The sequence below is a fragment of the Hemitrygon akajei genome, chromosome 11, assembly GCF_048418815.1.
Source record: "Hemitrygon akajei chromosome 11, sHemAka1.3, whole genome shotgun sequence".
Lineage (NCBI taxonomy): Eukaryota > Metazoa > Chordata > Chondrichthyes > Myliobatiformes > Dasyatidae > Hemitrygon > Hemitrygon akajei.
In genome coordinates, this window is record NC_133134.1 from 36,781,451 (window position 1) to 36,805,185 (window position 23,735).

The following is a 23,735-nucleotide window of genomic DNA, read 5'->3' on the forward strand; positions in this document are numbered from 1 at the left end:
CCCCAAAAAAGGGAAAAAAAACCTAACCAACATGGGCCATTGCATTATGTCAAGATATACACAGTAGCGCCAATAACTCCGCACCTCCATCCAAATAATTAAGGATAATAGAAGCAGGGTTTAGGAAAAGCCAATAATCATTAAGTGCTTTGAACGGCTGATAAAGGCACATATCAAAAACATTATTCCTGCCATATTGGACACTTACCGATATGCTTAGCGACAGAACCGCTCTGTGACAGATTCCATAGCATCTGTCATGCACCTGGCCCTGACACACCAAGAAACTTATATCAGAATGCTGTTTCTGGATTTCAGCTCAGCGTTTAGTACTATTGTCCCACCTACTCCTTAGTTTAAATATACACCACTGTGCAACTGGGTATTGGTCTTCCTAACCAACAGACCTAAGACAGTCAGAATGCCCAACTCCTCGCTTCCCATCAACCTCAACAAAGCCTCACACGAAGCATGACCAAAGACCCAAGTAATCATATCGTCAAGTTCGCCGATGACAAGACTGTGGTGGGATTCATCATCAACAGTGTTAGACGGCCTACACAGAGGAAGTAGAAGAGTTCGAGGCCTGAAGCCAGGCAAATAACATTTTCCTTAATGTCAGCACGACAAAGGAGATGCTTAACAACTTCAGGAGAACTCGCACCACTCACATCCCTCTTTACATCGGCGGGACAGCAGTTTCAAACTCGTGGGAGGGCACATCACACGTCTCTCGTGGTCCCAGAACACATCCTGGCACCATCAGTTAAGCTCACCGACGCCTCTGCTTTCTGAGGAGACCGAAGAGAGCTGGACTTAGCACATTCATACTCACGCCATTTTACAGATGCGCAGCAGAGAGTATTCTAATAAACTGCATCATTGCTTGAGACGGAAACTGTATCGTCTGCGGGCGGTGAAAGCTGCCTTACGCATCACTGGCACCAGCCTACCCGCCATCCATATATATATATATATATATATATACACACACAGAGAAAAATATATATATACAGAAAAATACCAATACCATTACAAAGGATCATACCCTGCTCATAGACTGTTTGTCCCACTCCCTTTAGGGAGGAGGCTACGTAGCATTCATGCCGGGATCACCAGACTCAAAAACAGTTACTTTCTGCGAGCAAGACTGATCAACCCACTAACTCAACCACTGCTTCATTATTTCCCGTTAGTCACTTTATGTACAGCCTAACGTCACTGCACGTGCAATCGATTTATCTATATAAACTATCTTATGTATTTATATTTATTCTGCATAATGAGTTCTGTCTTTCTGTGTCCTGACGAAGGGTCTCGGCCCGTAACGTCGACAGCGCTTCTCCCTATAGATGCTGCCTGGCCTGCTGTGTTCCACCAGCATTTTGTGTGTGTTGTTGTTTGAATTTCCAGCATCTGCAGATTTCCTCGTTTTAACAATTATTTAGTTCCCTTTACACTTGTGCACAGGAAAATACATTAAATAATCTTGAACGTGGTCCTCCCCCTCTCCATGAATTGTTACGCTGACAGCGAAACTGTCCTTTTGCCAGTACGAACGGCGACCCGTAGTTGTGTCCTTGCCACTGATTTGGTTTTGGACATTGTGCCACGATTACGAGCCTTAACGTGAGCGTTGCATTTTAGGAGTTGTAGTCCTATTATCAGCACAGCGCAGACCGACACGCCGAACGTAAACTACATTACCCACCAGGCCGTGCGTCACAGCCTGGCCCCGGGGGGGGGGGGAGATAGAGAAAAATTCCTTCCCTGGATGCTCGTCAAGATGGCGACTTGTGGACGGAGGCGCGGTGTCACAGGGATTAGGGAAAGGTCAGTCTCTACGCTTTTGTAAAGCATTATTTTAATCCGACGGATGGAGCGAAGGCTTTGACGCCCTTCTGTTGCTTAGCGGTCAGATCCCGGCGGCTGATTGCAGCCCGCGTTGTCATATCGAGGGCTGAAATTTCAATAGTTGCCGACCTAACAGCTCGGACAGGGGTGGGGGTGGGCACCGGACCCTCTTTGATCGAGGCTGTAATCGAAAAAAGATGCTTATTCTGGTTAATATCTGAACAATAAATTAGTAATTGCACTTTCCGGTGTGGGGGTCTTCGTGTACTCGAAGCTTCCAAACTTGGGAAGGGCCTCCACAGCCGTGGAGTGGGGGGTGTTTTAGGAGTGGCGGAGTAATACTTAAAATTACATTTTTCTTGACCGCCTACCATGAATTGATCAGGATGCACTCCATGTACTATTCTGCTGTGGCCTCGGTTTGAGATTTTAGGCGGGCTTCGGTGCTTTTTCAGCCCTGAAGGGATCATTAACATATAGCATTGGACTGTTCATATTCCCTGGTAAGGAATGAAATCAATGTGAAGAAAAATTGATAAACTTGAATTGTCTGTGTATATTTTAAGTGACGTATAGGTAAACCTCTGAATTACGTGATAAAATTCGGTCCAATTTCAAATGCTTACTATACAGTACAGAATGTGCTATTTACTCTGGGAATGTAAACTATTAAAAGATACCTGTACTAATTAGATAAATAGTTAAAATAAGTGTTAGGAAAAAACATATTATTTTTCACAGTAGTTGTGTGCATTTCAATTTAATCTGTTGACAAAGATGAGCTGCAGAGTTACTTTGAAATTATTATCGAGGTGAAGAGTATGAATGAACCAAATTAACACAACCGGTTGCTGATCTGATTTGAATTTGAATTCATTCCCCTGCAAAACACACATGCCAGATGCTGGTGTTATATCCTTTAAAAGCAATTATTTTGTTTCAGGCAGTTCGCTGTGTTACATAAGGACAGACAAATTGTTTATGATCTGTGACTTTCTTCTCACCTGGACTATAAATTGAGAAAAAGTTTATTAGTTCCTAATCATAAAGATCAGTTGATTTGTAGTGAATGCTAAGATCTTTCAGAAGAATGAAAGTGAATATTGTTTTATATATTTTATGGAATGACAGTTTATAATCTGACTGCTCCTTTCATAACAAAAGAGAACACTTGTATCACAGTTTTCTTTTTGCTTCAAGACATCTGAAAATGTTTTACAGTTAATGAGCCATTGCATTTATGTGACTTTTAAACAAGAGAAAATCTGCAAATGTTGGAAATCCAAGCAACAACCACAAAATGCTGGAGGAACTCATCAGGCCAGGCAGCATTTATGAAAAAAAGTACAGTGGACATTTCAGGCCGTGACCCTTTGGCAGGATGTATGTGATTTACATGTTTTATTATTTGTGCTGTACTAATATTTTTCTTTCATGATTTTGAAGTATCCCAAAGTGGTTCACAGAAAGTGAGGTACTGTTTGAGGTATGACTGTTTTGAAAATAAAAAGCAGGACAGCTAATTTGTGGAGAACATCCTGCACAAATGGTAATGTTATAGTTGACAAGATTCTCGATTTTCTTTTATTCCCAGCAGCATTTGCTGTGGGACAATAATGAGAATGCCCATGCCATTGAAGTCGCGATATGCAATTTTACATTTGCTTGCGAGGACAGATGGCTTATTTGAAAGGAATGTTAATATTCACCTTGAAAGTGCTTTTTAAATAATTTTGGACTATCTCACTGGTATACAGCTCTAAGCCATGACATCCAGATTTGACAATGAGTTGTTTGGGATTTAAACCCTTGGAGAAAGTTGATAATATGTTTTGAATATGGACCTTAAGGTCCAATGCATGGCATACGAAGGAACTTCCCATGCTGCAGAGGTTATACCCTTTGACAAGGTATCAGACTTGTCATTATATCAGTTCTAATGAAAGATTATTAATTGGAAATATTAACATTGTTTTCCATCCACAGATGCTTCCTGACCTCCTGAGTATTTCCAGCATTTTCTGTTTTTATCAAATCATTTAAAATGCTTTGTCTCTCTATGTTTTTCTTCACTCTTTGATAGTAGACTGGACAGTAAAACACTCAGTTTTCACTATTTTCTAACCTGTAGGAGTCTTCTCAGACAAAACCACTAAAGGACTGCTGCAGTTCAACTTGCTATGATGTGCAGTCAACTTTTATATGTGGAGCAGTCAGTTATCATTTCCTTTGCACTAAATTAGATCCACTGGACTCTGCTTATAGTTAACCTTCAGATCACCAAATGGAACTTTGGCTTATTGGCCCTATGTTTTGCTGCACCCTACCTCACTTACTGCTCCATTATCCCCACTGATTAATTATTGTTACTGTTCCTGAACCTTTTACCCTTTAAGAGACTCTAACTTCAATGTTAATTATTAAAAGTTTGAATTAAACATCTTTTTAAAGATGAGCTTGTTTTAGTAAATGTTTTTTTCAACTTCAAATTCTTGAGGTCATACACTGATAACTTGTTATTCCAATGTGTCAGCTTAAATTTGGCAAGCAGCGTATTTGTCAAGTGCTGATAGTGTTCTGCTTATCAGTGTATTGGTGCTGTGCATGATTTCACGTTTACTCAGCGAATTAACAGTTACGCTTTGTCTCCATGGGGCAACTATGTTGCACATCTTAGCATGATGTATAATTTATTGAAAATACTAGTCAATATACTGGTTTAGTATTTTCTAAATCTTTTCATATTTTTTAAAATTGTTCACCTGGAAATTGGAGTATCTTATAATCTTATGAAGAACACAAATAACTGAAATGTCAAATAATAGTTTGAATGGAACAGGTATACACTCAGTGGCCACTTTATACATGCAGTACACCTGTACACCTTGTTAATGCAAATATCTAATCAGCCTACCATATGGCAACAACTCAATGCATTAAAACATGCAGAGATTGTCAAGATGTTCAGTTGTTCAGACCAAGCATCAGAATAGGGAAGAAATATGATCTAAGTGACTTTGGCTGTGGAATGATTGGTGGTGCCATACAGGGTGGTTTGAATATTTCAAAAACTGCTGATCTCCTGGGATTTTCATGCACAACAGGGAATGACGTGGAAAACATTCAGTGAGTAGCAGTTCTGTGGGTGAAAACGCCTTGTTGATGAGAGAAGACAAAGGAGATTTGCTAGAATATATCAGGGCGACAGTAAGTCAAACAATAATGTGCAAAGAGTTTCTCTGAACGCATAACAGTTTGAATCTTGAAGTAGATGGGCTACAGCAGAAGACCACGCTGGTTTCTACTACTAAACCTAATAATGTGGCCACTGTCACTTGAAGGGATTGTGCACCTAATTTATTTATTTATTAATGTTATTTACTGATTGACAAACTACACTTTTTAAGCTCAAATACAGACAATTCCAGTTAATTTTGGCCCTATTACATGGCTGCTCCAATTAGCTGAAGTTCCATGGAAATAATCAAAAAGGTCTAAAAAAGACAAAGTATCATTTAACTGAGGAACAAATTATGTATTTAAATGAAATACAGAACTATTTTGAACACTACCAATACTACTATAGTACTATAAAACTGTGGATTACTTCCTAATAGTTATCGATGGAGGAATTCATCCAGTGTACGCAGTCATGTTCTTTTGATTAACTAACAAATAGAATCGGTGCAGACACCTATTATGGAGCTGCCTTTATACAGTGCTTTTGACAATTGCATCCTCCAAATCTTCATTTTCATTATAGCATTCCAGATGATTATTGATGCCTTCAAATTCTTCATTGTTCCTAACTTGAAGTAGTAAAATCGTTTTATTTTCACTCCCAGCCATAGCTGGCATCTCCAAGCCTGAATGCTTGAAACTGCAGTGAGCAAAACAGTTTTGAATTGTCTTGCTGCTTATTTCTCGCCAACTATCTGTGACAAAAATCACTATTTTTTGAACACAAACATGCAACTGACATTTAAAAACTGTTCCCTCTGATCACGATGTAGTGTCTAATAGCCACGCAAGTGCATACATCTGATGGTAGTTACAAGCTGTTCAGCAAATATCCTGTTCCAATTAAGCAGCATAGTCTCTTAAATAAACAAAGAGAAATCCCAGCTATTTTCTTGATTCATTTTTGTTCGTGAAGAATTGTACTAAATCAGCAGCTGCTCAGATTAACTGATGGCCCAATTATCCGGAATCTACTGTATGTTCTTGCCCATTTGATTAATATTATTCTAAGTCTGGTCAGAGCATGACATCAACTGATTATACACTTTTTAGCCAATTAGCCTCTCCAACTGAAGCTATGATACGCATTTTTAGAAGTCTTATACTGAGGTGCATTGATGAATAGGAGAACTTTCTGAAATTGACATGCCTTACAAATGATCTTAAACCATGTAGTGGCTTCCCAACCTGTCTTTGTTGTTTTATATCTAGAGCAGCTGCAATAAATCAAGTTTGAAGGTTGTAGGTCACCATAAAACCTTTCTGGAAAAGGAGTTTATCTCAAAGATGTTTCCTTTGAATTTAGATCAATGTCAGGAGTGGCAGCGTACACTTATTTGATCTGGACTACTGTATCTACAGGCAGTGGTGTATTCCATTTGCCACTTGAGCACTGAGGGAGAACATCATCTACAAATCCTGTAAAAACTGCCCACGTCGTAAAAGGTTAATGAAATCTAGGGAGTCATGCCTCTGGACCTTTGCAGGAGTTTTGTTTCAGAGGTGTTTTTATCCCAAGCTTTGCATTTTGGATACTTAAAATTGACTAGTGATGTAATGGGAGCAGAAAACCTTCCTTAAGTTGTTGGGGACTGATTGGAGAGGTCCTGAAGGAGAGGCAGATGCGGGTTACTGTTGGCATGCAGAACCTGTCAATTTGTTTTAGCAACTTGATGAATGCAAGGAAGGTCAGTGTTCAGCTATGGTGGCAGCTATTAATTTGGAGCTGTTTAAGGTTCCAGAACTTGCCTTGTTGGTAAGTTCATCTTGATGTCATTGAGATTTTAGTACCGTAGATTTCGCACTTCAGAGCGCACCTGATTAAAAGCCGCTGGCTCTAATTTTAGAAAGAAAATCAATTTTGTACTTGTACAGGCCGCACCGGATTTTAGGCCGCAGGTGTCCCACGTTGTAATATGAGATATTTACACAGAAAGATATTACACGTGAGGATTTTTTAACTTTTAATTAAATCCATATGGTAACAAACAAATACATATTGCAAATGCTTTTTTTCGAACCGTGCCTGTAATACGGCTACTTTTAAATATACATACGTATCGGTAACACACAAATTACGTTGCGTATATTTTTTTACTGAACAGCACGAACAACATTCCAATATCTCCTAACGACTGGTAAAAAATATATATACTGCAGCCTACCAGGAAAAGTTATTGATCGCCTTTAACTTAAAAGCAGCGTTTTCGCTCCCGCTCCCCCCCACCTTCCCGTTTATCGCAAACCAGTATTTCCCACAAGACGCGGCGAAACCGGATGTGACGTCTAGCATTCCGGGCTGTAGTGCAGAAAACATACTAACAAATGAATTACTAAGCGAAAATATTATAAACTAAATAACTGCCATAAAGGCAGCACAATGCTTTTCTTCGAGTGTTTTCCATGTTGATGAGGGTGAGTACAAATGACTGATTTACAATAATTTAATTGTGAAAGTGCGCTTGATTTATCGTACAATTTCATTGGACCTCTGTGAACTACTCATCAATTTTATTGGTCTACTGTTACGAGGCAAAATGTTTTTGGCGGCATGAAAAAAAAACCATGCATTAGCCGCACCGTAGTAAAGGCCGCAGTGTTCAAAGCTGTTCAAAGCGTGGGGAAAAAGTAGCGGCTTAAAATCCAGAATCTACGGTAACTGTTCACTGATGCAGTACAGCATTCAACAACTGAGAGAGCAGTGTTCTAGAGCTCCTCTGCCTCAGTGTTTGTTTTTTCAGCAGTTTTCTGCTGATGGCTATAAAAGATCAGATACTTATAAAGAGTTACTCCAGCTGTGTTGATATCAGATTCTAGCAAGTTTGTTGTGGCCATGGAAGATAAAGTCAAGTATTTTGGTTGGCTGGCAGTTTTTGATCCTGAATGCACAAAGTATGGCTTTTGCCAGGTTTGATTACAAACTACTCTGCCATTTGTGTTTAGGTCTCTCATTGAATGTTTCTACCTGTTTTTTATTGGCACTTAATGATAATGTAAAATATTACTATCAAAATTAGAAAAAACTCTAGCAACAGAGATATAATATTGCCATTATACAAAAGTCTCAGAAATCCCATCTGTTACAAAGAAAGATTACTCAGGACACCATCTCCTTGAGGACTAATGTTCCCACCTAGATTAGTGTAATTAGTTAACCTGAATATGCTGCAGGCTTCATTTTCACAGCCTCAGTGGATACATACTGGATGGTGGAGGATCCCTCATTCCTGGTGGCATCTTCGTGAGTGGTCCCATAGGCTGCATTATACCAAGTAGAGGGTACACCATATCTGTTGGAGTTGCACCTCTTCTGATTGGTGATGGTCCTCCACAGTCTGGTGTGCATCCCTCAGTAGTTCCGCAATAATATAGGTAACTAGCTGCACAGTTTACCATGCTGGTGGTGGTATTGCTTGCCGAGATGGTGGAAATACTCCTTGCACAGAGCCTACCAACCCAGCCGGGCCAGAAGGGACATTGTAACCCGCTGCTCAGCCCTTACCAGGACCTCTTACTGGGTGATTAATTGCAGTACCTGAAGAAGGAAGTTCTTTTATTTCAGGAAACCAGTGTTTCATCACAAACCAGGAGAAGGCCAAGAACATTGTCTTTTCACTTAGCCCGCTTGCAGCTTTTAGGTTTGATCTACCTGAACACATCACAATCTCATAGGATAAACTATATGTGTTTGTGGAAAACTTTGAAGGCTTCACTGAAAATGCAGCCATCCTGAAAGAAGCACTTCATTCTGCAATCAACATGTTCTAGAATTTCCCTGCTCGTGATTAGGGGCTAGGGTTAGATGGACACGTTTATAGATTAATGGGAAAAGTTGTCCCTATGAAATTTGCAGTTACCAAGAATGAAACCAGAAGCTTCTGTTTGTGTGGCACATGTCATGTTGTTTGCCTGGGAAGAGTTTTGCATCTTGCTTCTGTGATTGTTGAAAAGCAGAATAATGGGAATAGAATACAGACCACCACAACACAGGAACAGACCCCCTTTTGCCGAACTAATTAGGCACCTGACCAAACTAGTCCCTTTCGACTACACAATGGCCATATCCCTCCATTCTCTGCAAATTAATGTGCCTTTGTAAGGCACTTTTAAATACCTGTATTGTGTTTGCCTTAACTACCACCCCAGCCGCTCATTCCATTCTCTGTATTTTTTAAAAAAGACCCACCCATACATTTCCTTTGAGTTTTATTTTAATCCTGGGACAAAGATACTGGCTGTCATAATTTAAAATTTCTATCAGTTCTCCCCTCTGCCTCTGATGCTCCAGAGAAAACAGCATGATTGTCCAAACTCTCCTACCACATGCTTTCTAATCTAGGCAGCATCCTGCTAGACCTCTTGTGCACCCTCTCCAAAGCCTCTACAGTTTTCCTTTAATGGGGCAGCCGGTACTCCAGATGCAACCTGACCAGAGTTTTATAAAGTTGCAACATAACTTCCCTGAACCTATTGCTTTGACTATTAAAGGTAAGCATGCCATATATGCCTTCTTTACCATCCAATCAACCTGTGTAGCCAATTTCAGAGAGCTATGGACTTGAACCCCAAGATCTCTCTATACATCAAAGTTTGGGTTTTTAGTATTAAGTGTACTGTCCCTTTATGTTTGATCTAAAGTGCAATACCTCAAATTTGGTTGGACTAATATCTGCCATTTATCTGCCCATATCTGCAACTGCTATATATTCCACTTTATCCTTTACTTCTCCTCATGGAGGAACCTCAAGCATGAGGACATTGTTTCAGAGTAAAGATTGTTATTTAAAAAGCAGATGATGGAGAGTTTCTTCTGAATACCATGAATCTTGAAAACCCTGCATGTCAGAATTGTGGAGTGTGATTATTATTTCAGTCTTTAGTGTATTTCGATATTTGATCTATAGGAACTTTGAGGATTTTAAGGAACAAATAGAAAAGCAGAGTTTCCAAGATCCGACTTGCCTTCTTAACGAATGGCAGAGCAGCTCAAAGGTCCAAAGGCCTTCTCTTTGTGTCGTGTGTTTTTAGCATTCCTTTGGAGCACTCGATTGCTGATCTTCTCTCAAAGATATGCCTTTTTGTGGTTGCTAAAAAACTTAGATCTAGCATTTTGGTGTTCTTTAAGGGGACTATAGTTTCAGACTATGTCTTAGACAGCAAGTCTGTGATTGTCACCCTTGTCAGTAGGTCTCAATGGAGCACAAACAAAATGCTGGAGGAACACGGCAAGTCAGGCAGCATTTGTGGAGAGGAATAAACCGACAACATTTTGGGCCAAGACCCTTCATCGGGACTGGAGAGAAAGGAGGAAGAAGCCAGAATAAGATGGTAGAAGGGAGGGGAAGGAGCACAAGCTGGCAGTGATAAGTGAAACCAGGTGGGTGGCTGGGGATGGGGGCATGAAGTAAGAAGCTGGGTGGTGATAGTAGAAGAGATAAAGGGGTGTAAAAAAAGAAGGAATCTTAATAGGAGAGGACAGTGGAAGGAGTAGGGGCACCAGAAGGAGATAATAGGCAGGTGAGGGGAAGAGAGGGGATAAGAGTGGAGCCAGAATGGGGAATGGAGAAGGAGAAGGAGAAAAATTGCCAGAAATGAAAGGAAACAATGTTCATTCCGTCAGGTTGGAGGCTACCCAGATAGAATATGAGGTGTTGCTCCTCCAACCTGAGAATGTCTTATGGCAGTAGGGAGGCCGTGAACTGACATGTCAAGACAGGTTGCTTCTTATTGTCATTTCTACCATAAACTGACAGACAGACAGACAGACAGACATACTTTATTGATCCCGAGGGAAATTGGGTTTTGTTACAGTTGCACCAACCAATAATAGAGTAGAAATATAGCAAAATAAAACCAGAAATAATTAAATGATAATAAGTAAATTATGCCAAGTGGAAATAAGTCCAGGACCAGCCTGTTAGCTCAGAGTGTCTGACACTCCAAGTGAGGAGTTGTAAAGTTTGATGGCTACAGGCAGGAATGACTTCCTATGACGCTCAGTGTTGCATCCCGGTGGAATGAGTCTCTGGCTGAATGTACTCCTGTGCCTAACCAGTACATTATGGAGTGGATGGGAGACATTGTCCAAGATGGCATGCAACTTGGACAGCATCCTCTTTTCAGACACCACCGTCAGAGAGTCCAGTTCCACCCCCACAACATCATTGGCCTTGCGAATGAGTTTGTTGATTCTGTTGGTGTCTGCTGCCCCAGCACACAACAGCAAACATGATAGCACTGGCCACCACAGACTCGTAGAACATCCTCAGCATCGTCCAGCAGATGTTAAAGGATCTCAGTCTCCTCAGGAAATAGAGACAGCTCTGACCCTTCTTGTAGACAGCCTCACTGTTCTTTGAACAGTCCAGTTTATTGTCAGTTCGTATCCCCAGGTACTTGTAATTATCCATCATATCCACACTGACCCCTTGGATGGAAACAGGGATCACTGGTGCCTTGGCCCTCCTCAGGTCCACCACCAGCTCCTTAGTCTTTTTCACATTAAGCTGCAGATGATTCTGCTCACACCATGTGACAAAGTTTCGCACCGTAGCCCTGTACTCAGCCTCATCTCCCTTGCTGATGCATCCAACTATGGCAGAGTCATCAGAAAACTTCTGAAGATGGCAAGACTCTGTGCAGTAGTTGAAGTCCGAGGTGTAGATGGTGAAGAGAAAGGGGGACAGGACAGTCCTCTGTGGAGCCCCAGTGCTACTTACCACTCTGTCTGACACACAGTGTTGCAATCGCACATACTGTGGTTTGCCAGTCAGGTAATCAATAATCCATGATACCAGGGAAGCATCCACCTGCATCACTGTCAGCTTCTCACCCAGCAGAGCAGGGCGGATGGTGTTGAACACAGTGGAGAAGTCAAAAAACATGACCCTCACAGTGCTCTCCAGCTTGTCCAGGTGGGCGTAGACACGGTTCAGCAGGTACACAGGTAAACTGCTGGTACAGTACACAGTAAAAATGAAACAATGTTCCTCCAGGACCATGGTGCTACATGAGACAACACAAAACTACACTAGACTATGTGAGACAACACAAAACTACACTAGACTATGTGAGACAACTCAAAGCTACACTCATAGGCATCCGTTAGTCTTGTGAGACCATAAATTTGCGCCTTGGAAGGTTTCCAGGGCGCAGGCCTAGGCAGGGTTTTGTGGGAGACTTATCCAAGCTGCAAGCCTTCCCCTCTCCACGCCACCCCACCGATGTTGTCCAAGGGAAGGGCACTACGACCCAAGCAGCTTGGCATCAGTGTCGTCGCAGAGCAATGTGTTGTTAAGTGCCTTACTCAAGGACACAACACAATGCCTCGGCTGAGGCTCGAACCAGTGACCTTCAGATCACTAGACCGATGCCTTATCCACTAGGCCACGCACCAGTGAGCATTATAAAATGCTACACCAAAGCTACACTAGACTACAGACCTACACAGGACTACATAAAGTGCACAAAACAGTGCATGGCAGTACAATAATTAATTAATAAATAAATAATTAACAAACAAGACAATAGGCACAGTAGAGGACAAATTTCAATATAATAATAAATGATGTAGATGTCAGTCTAGACTCTGGGTATTGAGGAGTCTGATGGCTTGGGGGAAGAAACTGTTGTACAGTCTGTTCATGACAGCTTGAATGTTTCGGTACCTTTTGCCAGATGACAGGAGGGAGAAGAATTTGTATGAGGGGTGCGTGGGGTCCTTCACTATGTCATAATAACAATGGAAAGTCGAATTGAAATGGGTGGTCATCAAGAAATACTGACTTATGATGGGACAGGGCAATCATCAGCTTGTACTCCTTTCCCTTTCACCACCACCTTATTATGGCCTCTTTTCCTCTCCAGTCCTGATGAAGGGTCTCAGCCTGAAACACCAGCTGTTTATTCCTCTCTCTCTCTCTAGATGCTGCCAGACTTGTTGATTTCATCCAGTACTTTGTGTGTGTGTGTTCCTCAAGTTTTCCAACGTTTGCAGAACCTCATGTTTATTAAAGTCTCAATGTTTGAGATCAATTTGGTAACTTACACATCATAGGTTTGTTGATACTTGCTCAATGGAGAGGTTAAAAAAACTGGAACCAGTTATTTGCAGAGTGAGCTGCTCTAGGAGCTTAAAAGTCACACAGATTGGGCGCCATGGTAGTGTAGTTATTATTGCAATACTGTTACAGCTTGGGGTGATCCAGAGTTTGGAGTTCAATTCCATCGCTATCTGTTGTTATGAGTGATGAACAGACCTGATGGTCAAGGGGGTGCAGAGTTAACCATTCCCAACCCCCCTCCTGAGGACTACAAACTATTGCTGTTGCTATGCTGCTCATGAGAGTGAGAGATAAAGCCCAGGCAAGAACATTTGCTACAGATAAGAGGGGGAGAGAGACTGTTGATTTACTGTATTATGACCCTTCCTGGATTATTTACCTTCCATTACAAGGACTTTACTTTGCTCGTTAATATTCCTCAGGAGACAGCAGGAGTGGCCTGATTTGATGGACTCAGTCATTCAGAGTTGATGGATAGCTGAGACCCCTTGAGTGGGGATAAAAGACAGGTCTGGAGAGACACCCTTCAGACACACCACTGGACACTGACTGAGTGTTGGGAACCCACAGAAAGGTGGGGGCTTTGGAGACCGAACCAGGAGATCGGTCAGTAAAGCTCACAGTGTTACAGCAGGGCCGGTGGGGACGTGTGTGTGTGTCCACTCATGCCAGAGTGACGAGTCCACCACAGAAGAACGGTCTTGCTGAGGAACAGAGGGGTCATAACTGAATGGCCACAACGATATGACAGAATCAGAAAGTAATAGAAGGTTTGCCTGCTGCAACTGTTACATCTCGCTCGCTCTCTCTCTCTCTCTCTCTCCAACGATTTCAATACAACCATAACTACATCAGCATTTATGAACTGAACTCTTATATTTTCCTATGACAATTCATTTACCCCTAGACATCGATAGAGCTTGTTTATTATTGATTATTATTATTCCTACACTTTTAGGTTTATTACTGCTAACTTGTTTTATATGTATATTTGCATTTTTGATACTGTATTGTGTAGTTTACTAATAAACACCCTTAGTTTGGTACCACCAGACTCCAACGGATTCTTCTTTCTCTGCTGGTCTGACACCCAGCTACGGAGTATGTAACACTGTGTGGAGTTTGTGCATTCTCCCTGTTAACTGCATTGATCTCCTCCCATAGTCCAAAGATTTACTGGTGAGTAGGTTAGTTGGCTGTTGTAAATAGTCCTGTGATTAGGCTAGTATTACCTAGGTGGGTTGCTGAGCGGTGCAGCTCATTAGGCTGGAAGGGCCTGTTCCGCACTGTATAAGTAAATTATCAGGTGATATTATATGAGAATCAATAATTTTACTGACATATTCCATGCCTTCAAGATGGCGATCACTAGAGACAATAAACTAATTTATAGGATATTAATTTTCTATATTTCAATAGAGGAGAACTTCAGGAGCCAGTTACAGGCCCTTAGTCTGAGATGGTGGTGGAGATGCCATGAAATTTCATCTTTGTTAGAGGTGTTTCTTTCCTTTGGTGAGTGTGGTAGTTAGCTCCTTGCAAGAGCAATATTGACAATGTAACAGATCTAGGATCTGGATGTTATAGCTTCTCTGAATTGACAAATCCAGCTTGTGCTATTTAGAGGTGCTTTTGAGCTTGGTGTCAGTTTGGTAAAAACAGGTTAGGACTTGATTTTCATTTGCTGCTACTGGAATTGCTCCCCCACATTTTAATAGCTGTCTCTTTGCTTGATGATTTAATGGACCTTCAGTCCATCTTTGATTACTTAAGCATCTAGATCATCTGGTAACAAAAGCCTTCAAAATCTTTAACGCCCAGTGTAAATGTACTCATGTTTTGCAAAGTTTTTGGTAGAGATCTGTAAGCCCACGAAATGGGACTTAGCTGGTACTTCATTTTTCCATTTCATCTTTGAAAGTGACCCATGCCAATTTTGATGGTTTCATCATGGTGACTTTTTCACTGCTTTTACAGGGATCTTTATGCTGGCATGAAAATTTGGGAAAATGTAACAGCTCACTCCAGATGGGTGCATTATCTATTTTTGGTTGACTGGGGTGATACTGCTCCTAGAATCAATTCACAGGATGAAACCTGATGCAAAGCTTTATATCAAAAACTAGTTTTATATTTTGAGCTAATATCTGACATCATAGCCCTATTCAGTATGGGTTTTGAAATGCCCAACACGTATGCTAATTATTCTCTTATATCTTCAAGCAATTACAGTTCCTTGCCTTTTGTAACTTTAGCCAAGCATTACATAAACATAGACATGGGGAAAATGTTATGTAACTTAAAATTGCAGAGATTGTGTACAATTGATAATCTAAGCAGAGAACAAAGTTACTGTATTGAATTGTTTTCTTTTGCTTCCAATTTTAAAAACAATAATTAGTTATGCATAGAGACACTTCAAAAACTGTTGTAAGACTGGGTGCATGGAGTAAACCAGAACAGGAGGGTAAAAATATTGACGAGGTCAATGCTGAGGATTTTATAGATAGGTAGCATCATGATGTCAGATTGTGTGTTGGTTCCTTCAGAGAATGGGTAACAAAGTGTCTGAAGAGGCATTGTGGTAGGATGTGCACTTGGAGCTGTGTGGTACATGGGAAGGCTAAAGGCATTGGGAGTGTAACTGAGTGTTCCAGGTGATATTTTGAGTTATAGAATGTTGTTAAATTCCAGGTCGAAGCACCTACCTTATAGGCGTGATAGTGAAGGTAGGCAGTATGGGCATGGGGATTTAAAAATAATGAAAAGTTATCAACCTGAAACAGATTCTTTCTCCATGAATGCTGCCTGACCTACTGAGTACTTTCAGCCTTTTCTGCGTGTACCTCAGGTTTCATGTATCTGCAGTGTTTTGGTTATGCAGTGCCACTGCAGTGATGGGTCAATTGCAATCGAATAAGACTTGAGACCTGCTGTGTTTGTACATATGGACTAAGCATTAGATAAGTAGCTCAAACGATTTGTGGTGTCACAACTAGGTATAGAGGTGGTTGTAGGGAAGTGTTAGAGGAGTGGTTTGTTCCTCTAAAACTCCGAGGAAGTTCTAGTTTGTTTTGGTGTTGATATCTGCTAACTCACAACCAATAACATCCTGTGTCATAAATAATTCATTAAAAACATTTATCATGTATCATGTATTTTCCTCACTACACTTTTTCACCTTTAACAACTATCTGGTGTTCTTGCACTTATTTGTATAAAAATCACAGCATCTCAAACTCTCCACTCAATCATCAGGTCTTCAAAACAGTTGAAGTATTTCTTTATGATGGCAAGGACCAACATAGAAAATCAGTAGGTATCAGTATAGGTATGAGAGAATTTCGGAAATATAAGTTGTATTTATAGAAATATCAGATGGTATTTGAGTTCTATTTTTATGTTTGATTATTGAATTGAAATGTTATTATTTGGACAGTCATATTTATCTTTGTTTTAACTGCCAGATTACAGCTTGTGATGACTGTGTTATAGATATTGTATGGTTATTGACTTGTAAATAACTTTTGTTCACATAAATGAGTATTACCGCCTGGGATTTTGATCAATTTAACTGAGAACTTTTATTTGTGAATCACATGCTCCTTTTTTCCACAGTAGAGCCCAAAAAAACGGAAAATCTTAAAGTATGGAAAACTAAAAATTCAAAAACAGAAGTGTCAGCAATTCAAATGTATTCATCTCCCTTTGTCAGTACTTAGTTAAACCACCTTTCACAGCAATTACAGCCTTTCACAGCAATTACAGCCAGTAGTCTTTTTGGGTAAGTCCTTATTAGCTTTGCCCAACATGATGGAGCAAGATTTGCCCATTCCTTCGTGCAAAATTGCTCAAGCTGTGCCAGGTTAGCTGAGGAGCAGCAATGGACAGCAATCTTGAGGTCTTGACAGAGATGTTTGATTGGGCTGGGTGAGGACACTGACTGGACCACTCAAGGATGTTAATCATACTTTAGAGTAGGTATGGTGTTACTTGGCTGAAGCACAGTATTAGATTTACCCCACATATACCGCTTAGTGTTGAGGCTAAAAAGTTACACTTAGTCTCATTCAACCATAAGCCCTTCTTCCATGTCTTTACAGTATCTTCTAACTGATGCTTTGCGAAGTCTTTATGGGCAAAGATGTGTTTTTTTTAGCCAGGGCTGCTTTCTTGCTACTCTTCCATAAATACCTTTTTGTGGAAGGCTTTAGAGATTGTGGAACCATGAGCTTCATCTCCAGTTGCAGTCACTGACTTCCGTGGTTCACTCTGATTGACTGTTAGTGTCACAGCAGCCTTTCTTATTAATGCCAGTCTTCTCTGGTGTCTACATTTAGAGAACGGCCTGACCTAGTAGTTTGGCTTAATATTTTTTCCACTTTTTCATGATGTATTGCACTGAACTATGCTCTGTGGCTTTGAGATGCTCTTGTACGCTTCCCCAGGTTTATTTCCCTGTTCAAAATCCACCATACTGTTGGACCTTACAGAGAGAGGGGTTATTTATTCTTCTGAATTCATTGAAAACAGGTGATCCTCCAATTTTCTACATCAACAAATTGAGTTAGTAAGGTGATACTGTATATTACACCTGATGAAAGTTAGCTTAATAAAACAAAGGGGATGAATACTTTCCCAGCCTCATTATTTTGGTTTTTAATTTTTAATAAATTTGTGACAAGTTTTGGAATTGTTATTTGATATGATACACAACGTTTTGTAGATTAGCTCAAAAAATCCTACTTCAATGTATTTTAAGCTTAGAAAATGAAACAGTAAAATAGTTGAGAGGGCTGAATACTTTGTCAAGGCACTGTATTGGTAATAGATGACTGGAAGCATCTGTACACCAGGTTACAATTTTATTGCAGTTAGCCAGCCACAATCTAGATGAAGCATGAAAATGCATACAGTCATTGCTCTGTACTGGTAAGGATCTGGATAATTAATTATCTGCAGAAAAGCATTCTTTTTAAAAGTTATTATATAAATGACATTCCAAACTTGTTTATAGCCAGTGGCAGACTTCAAAGTGTGGGTCATTATGCTAATCTAGGAAATGCAGCAGCTGAAATGCAATGTGGTCTCATAAACAGCAGGATTACAAATAGCAGATCTTGTCTTTCATTTTAATTTGTTTTGATTAACAAAAGTTAAAATAACTAAAGTAAAACTGAGGTGAACTAAATGTGCCACAACTAATACCTCCCTTTTTAGTGTGCTCAATCTGAAAGTTGAAGATGAGGATGGCATAGCACCTGAAGTTGTCATGGATATCCAAAGTTACTAAGATGTTCACTTTCACATCTTTCCTTAACCTGATCCTTTTGCTTTTCCTTTTGTGTGCTGCAGGGCGCCACTAAATTCAACAGACTGCTACATCGTCCGTGAAATTTACAATGGAGAGAATGCACAGGAGCAGTTTGAATATGAGCTGGAGCAAGCCCTGGAGACTCAATACAAGTATATTATTATTGAGCCTACCCGCATTGGAGATGAGACAGCGCGCTGGATCACAGTTGGAAATTGCTTGCACAAAACATCTGTTATTGCAGGATCTGTTTGCCTGTTAACCCCAATAGCACTGGCTTCGGAATACACCCGTTATGTAACCCTGCCTATTGGGGCCATCAGTGTGGCCTGTGCAGCGCTCTATGGCATTTCTTGGCAATTTGATCCCTGTTGCAAGTACCAAGTGGAATATGACACCTGCAAACTCTCCCAATTACCTCTGAATACACTTACATCATCCACGCCCGTGGTTCTGGTTAGAAAAGATGATATTTACAGGAAAAGACTCCATAATACAATAGCACTGGCGGCCTTGATGTACTGCGTTAAGAAAATCTGTGAGATCTATGCAGTATGACTGGGACAAATGGAACAGTTGCGTATTATTACATATAACATTGTGGTCAGTGGAGACTACAGGAACAAGGTCTCCAATAGATTTTCAGAAGTATCTCCCTTTGTGCACTGATACTTCAAGTCCACGTAATAGTTCTTGCCCATCCCAATGATTTTGATTCTCTGTAAAAGACCAGTATATACTTGACATTTCTATCAGAAATTCAATATATGCAGAACTACTGATATCTTTTGGTTGATGAGTAGGCAACTGATCCTCTTGATTACTTTCATATTCCATGCAATTCCAAAAAATAGCATTATCTGGCTTGAATGAAGTATTTTAAGTTGCATTCATGACATCTTGCAGCACAGAATTCCCAGATAAGTCCTGATTATTAGTCAAAAGTTTGTCAATTTTTTTTGTGTTACAGGAATTTTAAAGTAAAATATGACCTTAAGATACTATCTTTTGGTGCTGCACTGTAGCCCTTGAAATTAATTTAATCTGAAGTTGCTGCAGTTTCATTACTAGAGGAAAGCCAAGTAGGTTTGCAATTGAAATAATCACTTCAAATTGCATCTGAAAAGGCAATATAACCGATTTGCAAACCTATGGTGACTTGGCACGTGTGAATTTACCTGTCATTTGCTTTTCAAAATAATTGGTTCCTTGACATATTTATTGACAGGTTTATTTAAAATTCTTAAACACCTTAAATGTTTAGAAAAGTGGGACTTTAATGTTGCCAGCTCATTCAGTGTTTTTCTTTTCTTCACAAACAAAATTCCATTTTGCTGCCCTGATCCCTCCATCTGCTATAATTGGAATCTATTGGCATTGGAATTTGATAAAATAATTTTGAGTTGGCATGACATGTTGTATGATTTCAAAATTGTATCCAAGTAAGATTTGAAGTTAAAACTTAATCTGCAGTGCACATATTACCTGCTACGAGTTTCCCTGCAATGAAGTTGTATTATAATGGACAGACTTTTTGTTAAATATGACAATAAAAGGGAACATTTTGGATACAATCTCAATTTTGCCAAAATTCCTAATTTTGACTTTGATGATATTTCCAGCCTGACTCATTGGTCAGTATTTACTGCATGTTTGAGTATTTTATTTTCATTCCTCATGATATTACATGGGAAGCAAAAGGTCCTTGATTGGTTTTGGGATATACTAACACTTTAGGGTTACAATGCAACAAAACAAATTTACACTTATTTTCCTTGGCTTGCATTGTGGAAATGGTATTTATATGATGCAGTGATGAAATGTGTGTGTATGGCAGGGCAAGGAGTGTGTCTATGTGGCACACTTCTAGGCATAAAGATATTGGGAATGTTATACAAATTATATTTTAAGAAAAGGTAATTTTTTGGAAACTTTATAGATAACTTGTATCTTGGACATTCTTAGACAATCCAATAAAGAATGAAAAATGCCATTGAAAGTGATAAATGATGTGTAAGTGACATAGTTAACATTCAGTTCCATTGGAGAAGTTGGTGCTGGTTAACGTAGAGCTTACGTGAAATGCAGTTATCCTGAACTTTAGATGTACTTGATGGTAGCTGGCATTATCCTGGGGAAAATATGATGCTGTCCCTTTCAGCTTCCTATATTTGCTCAGGTAAGCAGCAGTTTACACTAACTAGACACTTTCAATGTTGGCTTAGTTCATATATTACAAACAAATGAGTCAGAATTCTTTACACATAATGTCATGCAATTTGCAGTGCTTAACACTGACAAGTTGAAACAATAGATTATTTTGATGTATCAAATTTAAAGAGGCATATTCTACAGCAGTGGTAGCCATCACTGTGGATTCACGCCTGCAATTGCCATTTTGTCGAAAGCTACAAAATTATATTCTACCTTGTGCACCATAGACATGTGCAAAAAGAAGTACACACTCAGATGCAGTGAAGTTCAACTTTTCAATGCAATAAAAACTAAATTTAGCCAACTTGCTTATTACAGCTATTACATTATCTGGCTGTCAGTTTGATAAAATCACTAACCCTCGAAATACAAGGTCCATGAATTTGGATTCTAAGCTTGAGACAATAGGCATTCTTGATGTTGAAGTGTTATTTCCAGTTGCCCTATTTAAATAATCTCTTGCATGATTAGCACATGCATTTTCCTCCAAATTTGTGTGCCCATTCTAAAGATCTGTGATCATCTTCATACTTCAATTTCTTTGTTGCTTTCACCATTGCTTCGTCCAGCACCCACAACAGGAAATGCTAATACCCACAAGAGGAATGCAGATGACTGTTCAAAGAACTCTATTTTTACCTGGTATCCCGAAGCAGCATTTACTTGAGAAATGTGAAATCACAATACTGTAGTATTATAAAATTCCAAACAAATGATGAAATTAGAGGTGCAGAAGGTGCATGTGAAAGAGCCACATGCTGCTTAAGAGCTGTTCTGTAGAACTTAACACTTCCATTGCAGAGAGAGAGCTAGGATTACCATATGCAGTTGCACTGTAATTTGACAACTTTATGAGAATGTCAATTGTTCCATTTTCCACCACACTCCTGCCCCCTCGCTTCACCTGTCTCTCCCTAGTTTCCCTATGACAGTTTCCTCTGACAAAATTATAAATAGTTACTCATTCCATTCAAAATGGCTGTTTATAAGTTGTACATTGCTTTGTCTTAAGGACAATGTGACCATTTAAAATCTAGCACAAGCTAAAGTGATAGATTAAACATCTTTCTACTTTTCAATAGAATATGTTCTCTAACAGAACTTGTCAATTGCATTTTCCTCCATAAATGCAGAAAATGCTGAAAGCATTCTGCAGATCAGGCAGCAACTGCAAAGAGAAGTAGTTAATGTTCTCTTTCTCTTTAGACAGATTCTGCCTGACTTGTGTTTCTCCAAAGCAATCAGCTTTTTGCTTTATTTTCTCTTGAACAGGAAGGTGTGTCAATTGTTCATGAGGCAATGAACATAATACTAGTCAGCTGCCAGATTTTCAGTGTAAATGTAGGAGTTGCATGAACTATATCTATTCATTTGCAGAGGTAGGGGATGTACTGTGTTGACACTCAAGTGTTTTACACATCAAAACAATTCCCGAAAATATTTTCAGAGTGGGTTTTTTTCCTTTGGAAAAACATTTCAATTTGATAAGAGAAGTTAGTGGTATTGATTTTGAATTGGTTGTTCTTTCAAGGAGCTAATGTCTTTATGATCAAAGCTTATGATGAATATTTTTAAGGCTACAATAATTTAACCTTGCATTGAAGCACATCATTGCTGTTTGTGTATGCCATCATGGTGAAAAAGATTTATGGTTTTTATGTTGCCAAGGAAGAATGAAATGAGTGAACCCCATGGGCAATTTCAGTATTCTTTCTGATGTTCTGAAATAATTCTATTTTGGTATTTTGTTAAGGTGTGCATCTAGCAAATTACGTAGATGATTAAATTGGCATGTTAAGAGTTCCATTTTCTTGGTGCTAAATTATTTGAATTACATACTTTAAATAAACTTGTTAGTGAGCAAATCAAACGTGTTGTTGACAAAAGACAATGTTCTTGCAAAATAACAATTTTTAAGATTTACTATAAGTTAATGCATATGAGTCATCTATAAATGACATTAGGGTTCTTCTAGGATCAATGGTTTACAAAGAATTAGAGCAGCAACATCTTACAGCTAACTTCAAACTGAGGTATTATTGTTAACTACGGTAGTCCCAAACATGTTATTGTTATGCATTGTTATTCGCCAGGCTTCTTCTAGGCAGTCCCTTGGGATTGAGGGTAACTTGCTTCCTCTCTGGGTTAGTTGTTCTGAGATTGATGATGAGGCCACAGATTGGACAGGAGGGTTGGTAATATGCAAAATGGCACACTCCTTCCATCATTTTTGCTCCTGTCCCTATACTTTCCTCCAATCACCTTAAAATTATGCCCCTTTGTATTAGCCATTTCCACCCTGCAAAGGTCTATCAACTCAACCTATGCCACTTAGCATCTTGTACACCTTTATCAAGTCACCACTCATTCTCCTTCACTCCGAAGAGGAAAGCCCTAGTTTGCTCAGCCTATCTTCATATGACATGCCCTCTAGTCCATGCAGTATCCTGGTAAATCTCTACACCCTCTCTGAAGTTTCCACATTTTTCCTATAATGAGGTGAGCAGAATGGAACTCAACCAATTATGGTATAAACAGTGTTTTAGAGCTGCAACATTACCTTGCACCTCCTGAACTCAATCCCCAGATTAATGATGGCCAACACAGCGTATGTCTTGTTAACGCTTTCAACTTATGTGGCAACTGTCAGTGATGCTTGGAGGTGGACCCCAAGATATTCTGTTCCTTACACTGCCAAGAATCCTACAATTAGCTTTCTATTCTCCTCAGATTTGACCTTCCAAAATAAATCACCTCACATTTTTCATAGTTGAACTCCATCTGCTATTTCTCAGCTCAGCTCTGTATCTTGTCAATGTCCCACTGGAACCTACAACAACCCTCTACACTATCCACAAGTCCTCCATATCATCTGCAAACTTACTAACTCCCCCTTCCACTTCCTTATCCAAATCATGTTATTTTGAAGGAGACTAAGAATATCCTTTATTCAATCATTTTCTCCATCCCAGAGCTTTGAGTGTTTGTGTTGGGAGAATGTGGTCAGGTATGGGATGATGCAGTCTCCCCAGCTAAGTGGCATAGGTTGA

General features: G+C 39.7%; 1 protein-coding gene across 1 annotated transcript; it reads left to right on the forward strand.

Annotated features, from left to right (window-relative positions):
* Positions 1-1,728: 1,728 nt before the first annotated feature.
* On the forward strand, positions 1,729-20,045 carry tmem11 (transmembrane protein 11). The gene is made up of 2 exons (XM_073060646.1): positions 1,729-1,833; positions 18,513-20,045. Exons 1-2 carry the CDS (start codon positions 1,775-1,777, stop codon positions 19,027-19,029), a joined length of 576 nt encoding a protein of 191 aa, XP_072916747.1. The 5' UTR covers positions 1,729-1,774; the 3' UTR covers positions 19,030-20,045.
* The last annotated feature ends 3,690 nt before the right edge of the window (positions 20,046-23,735 follow it).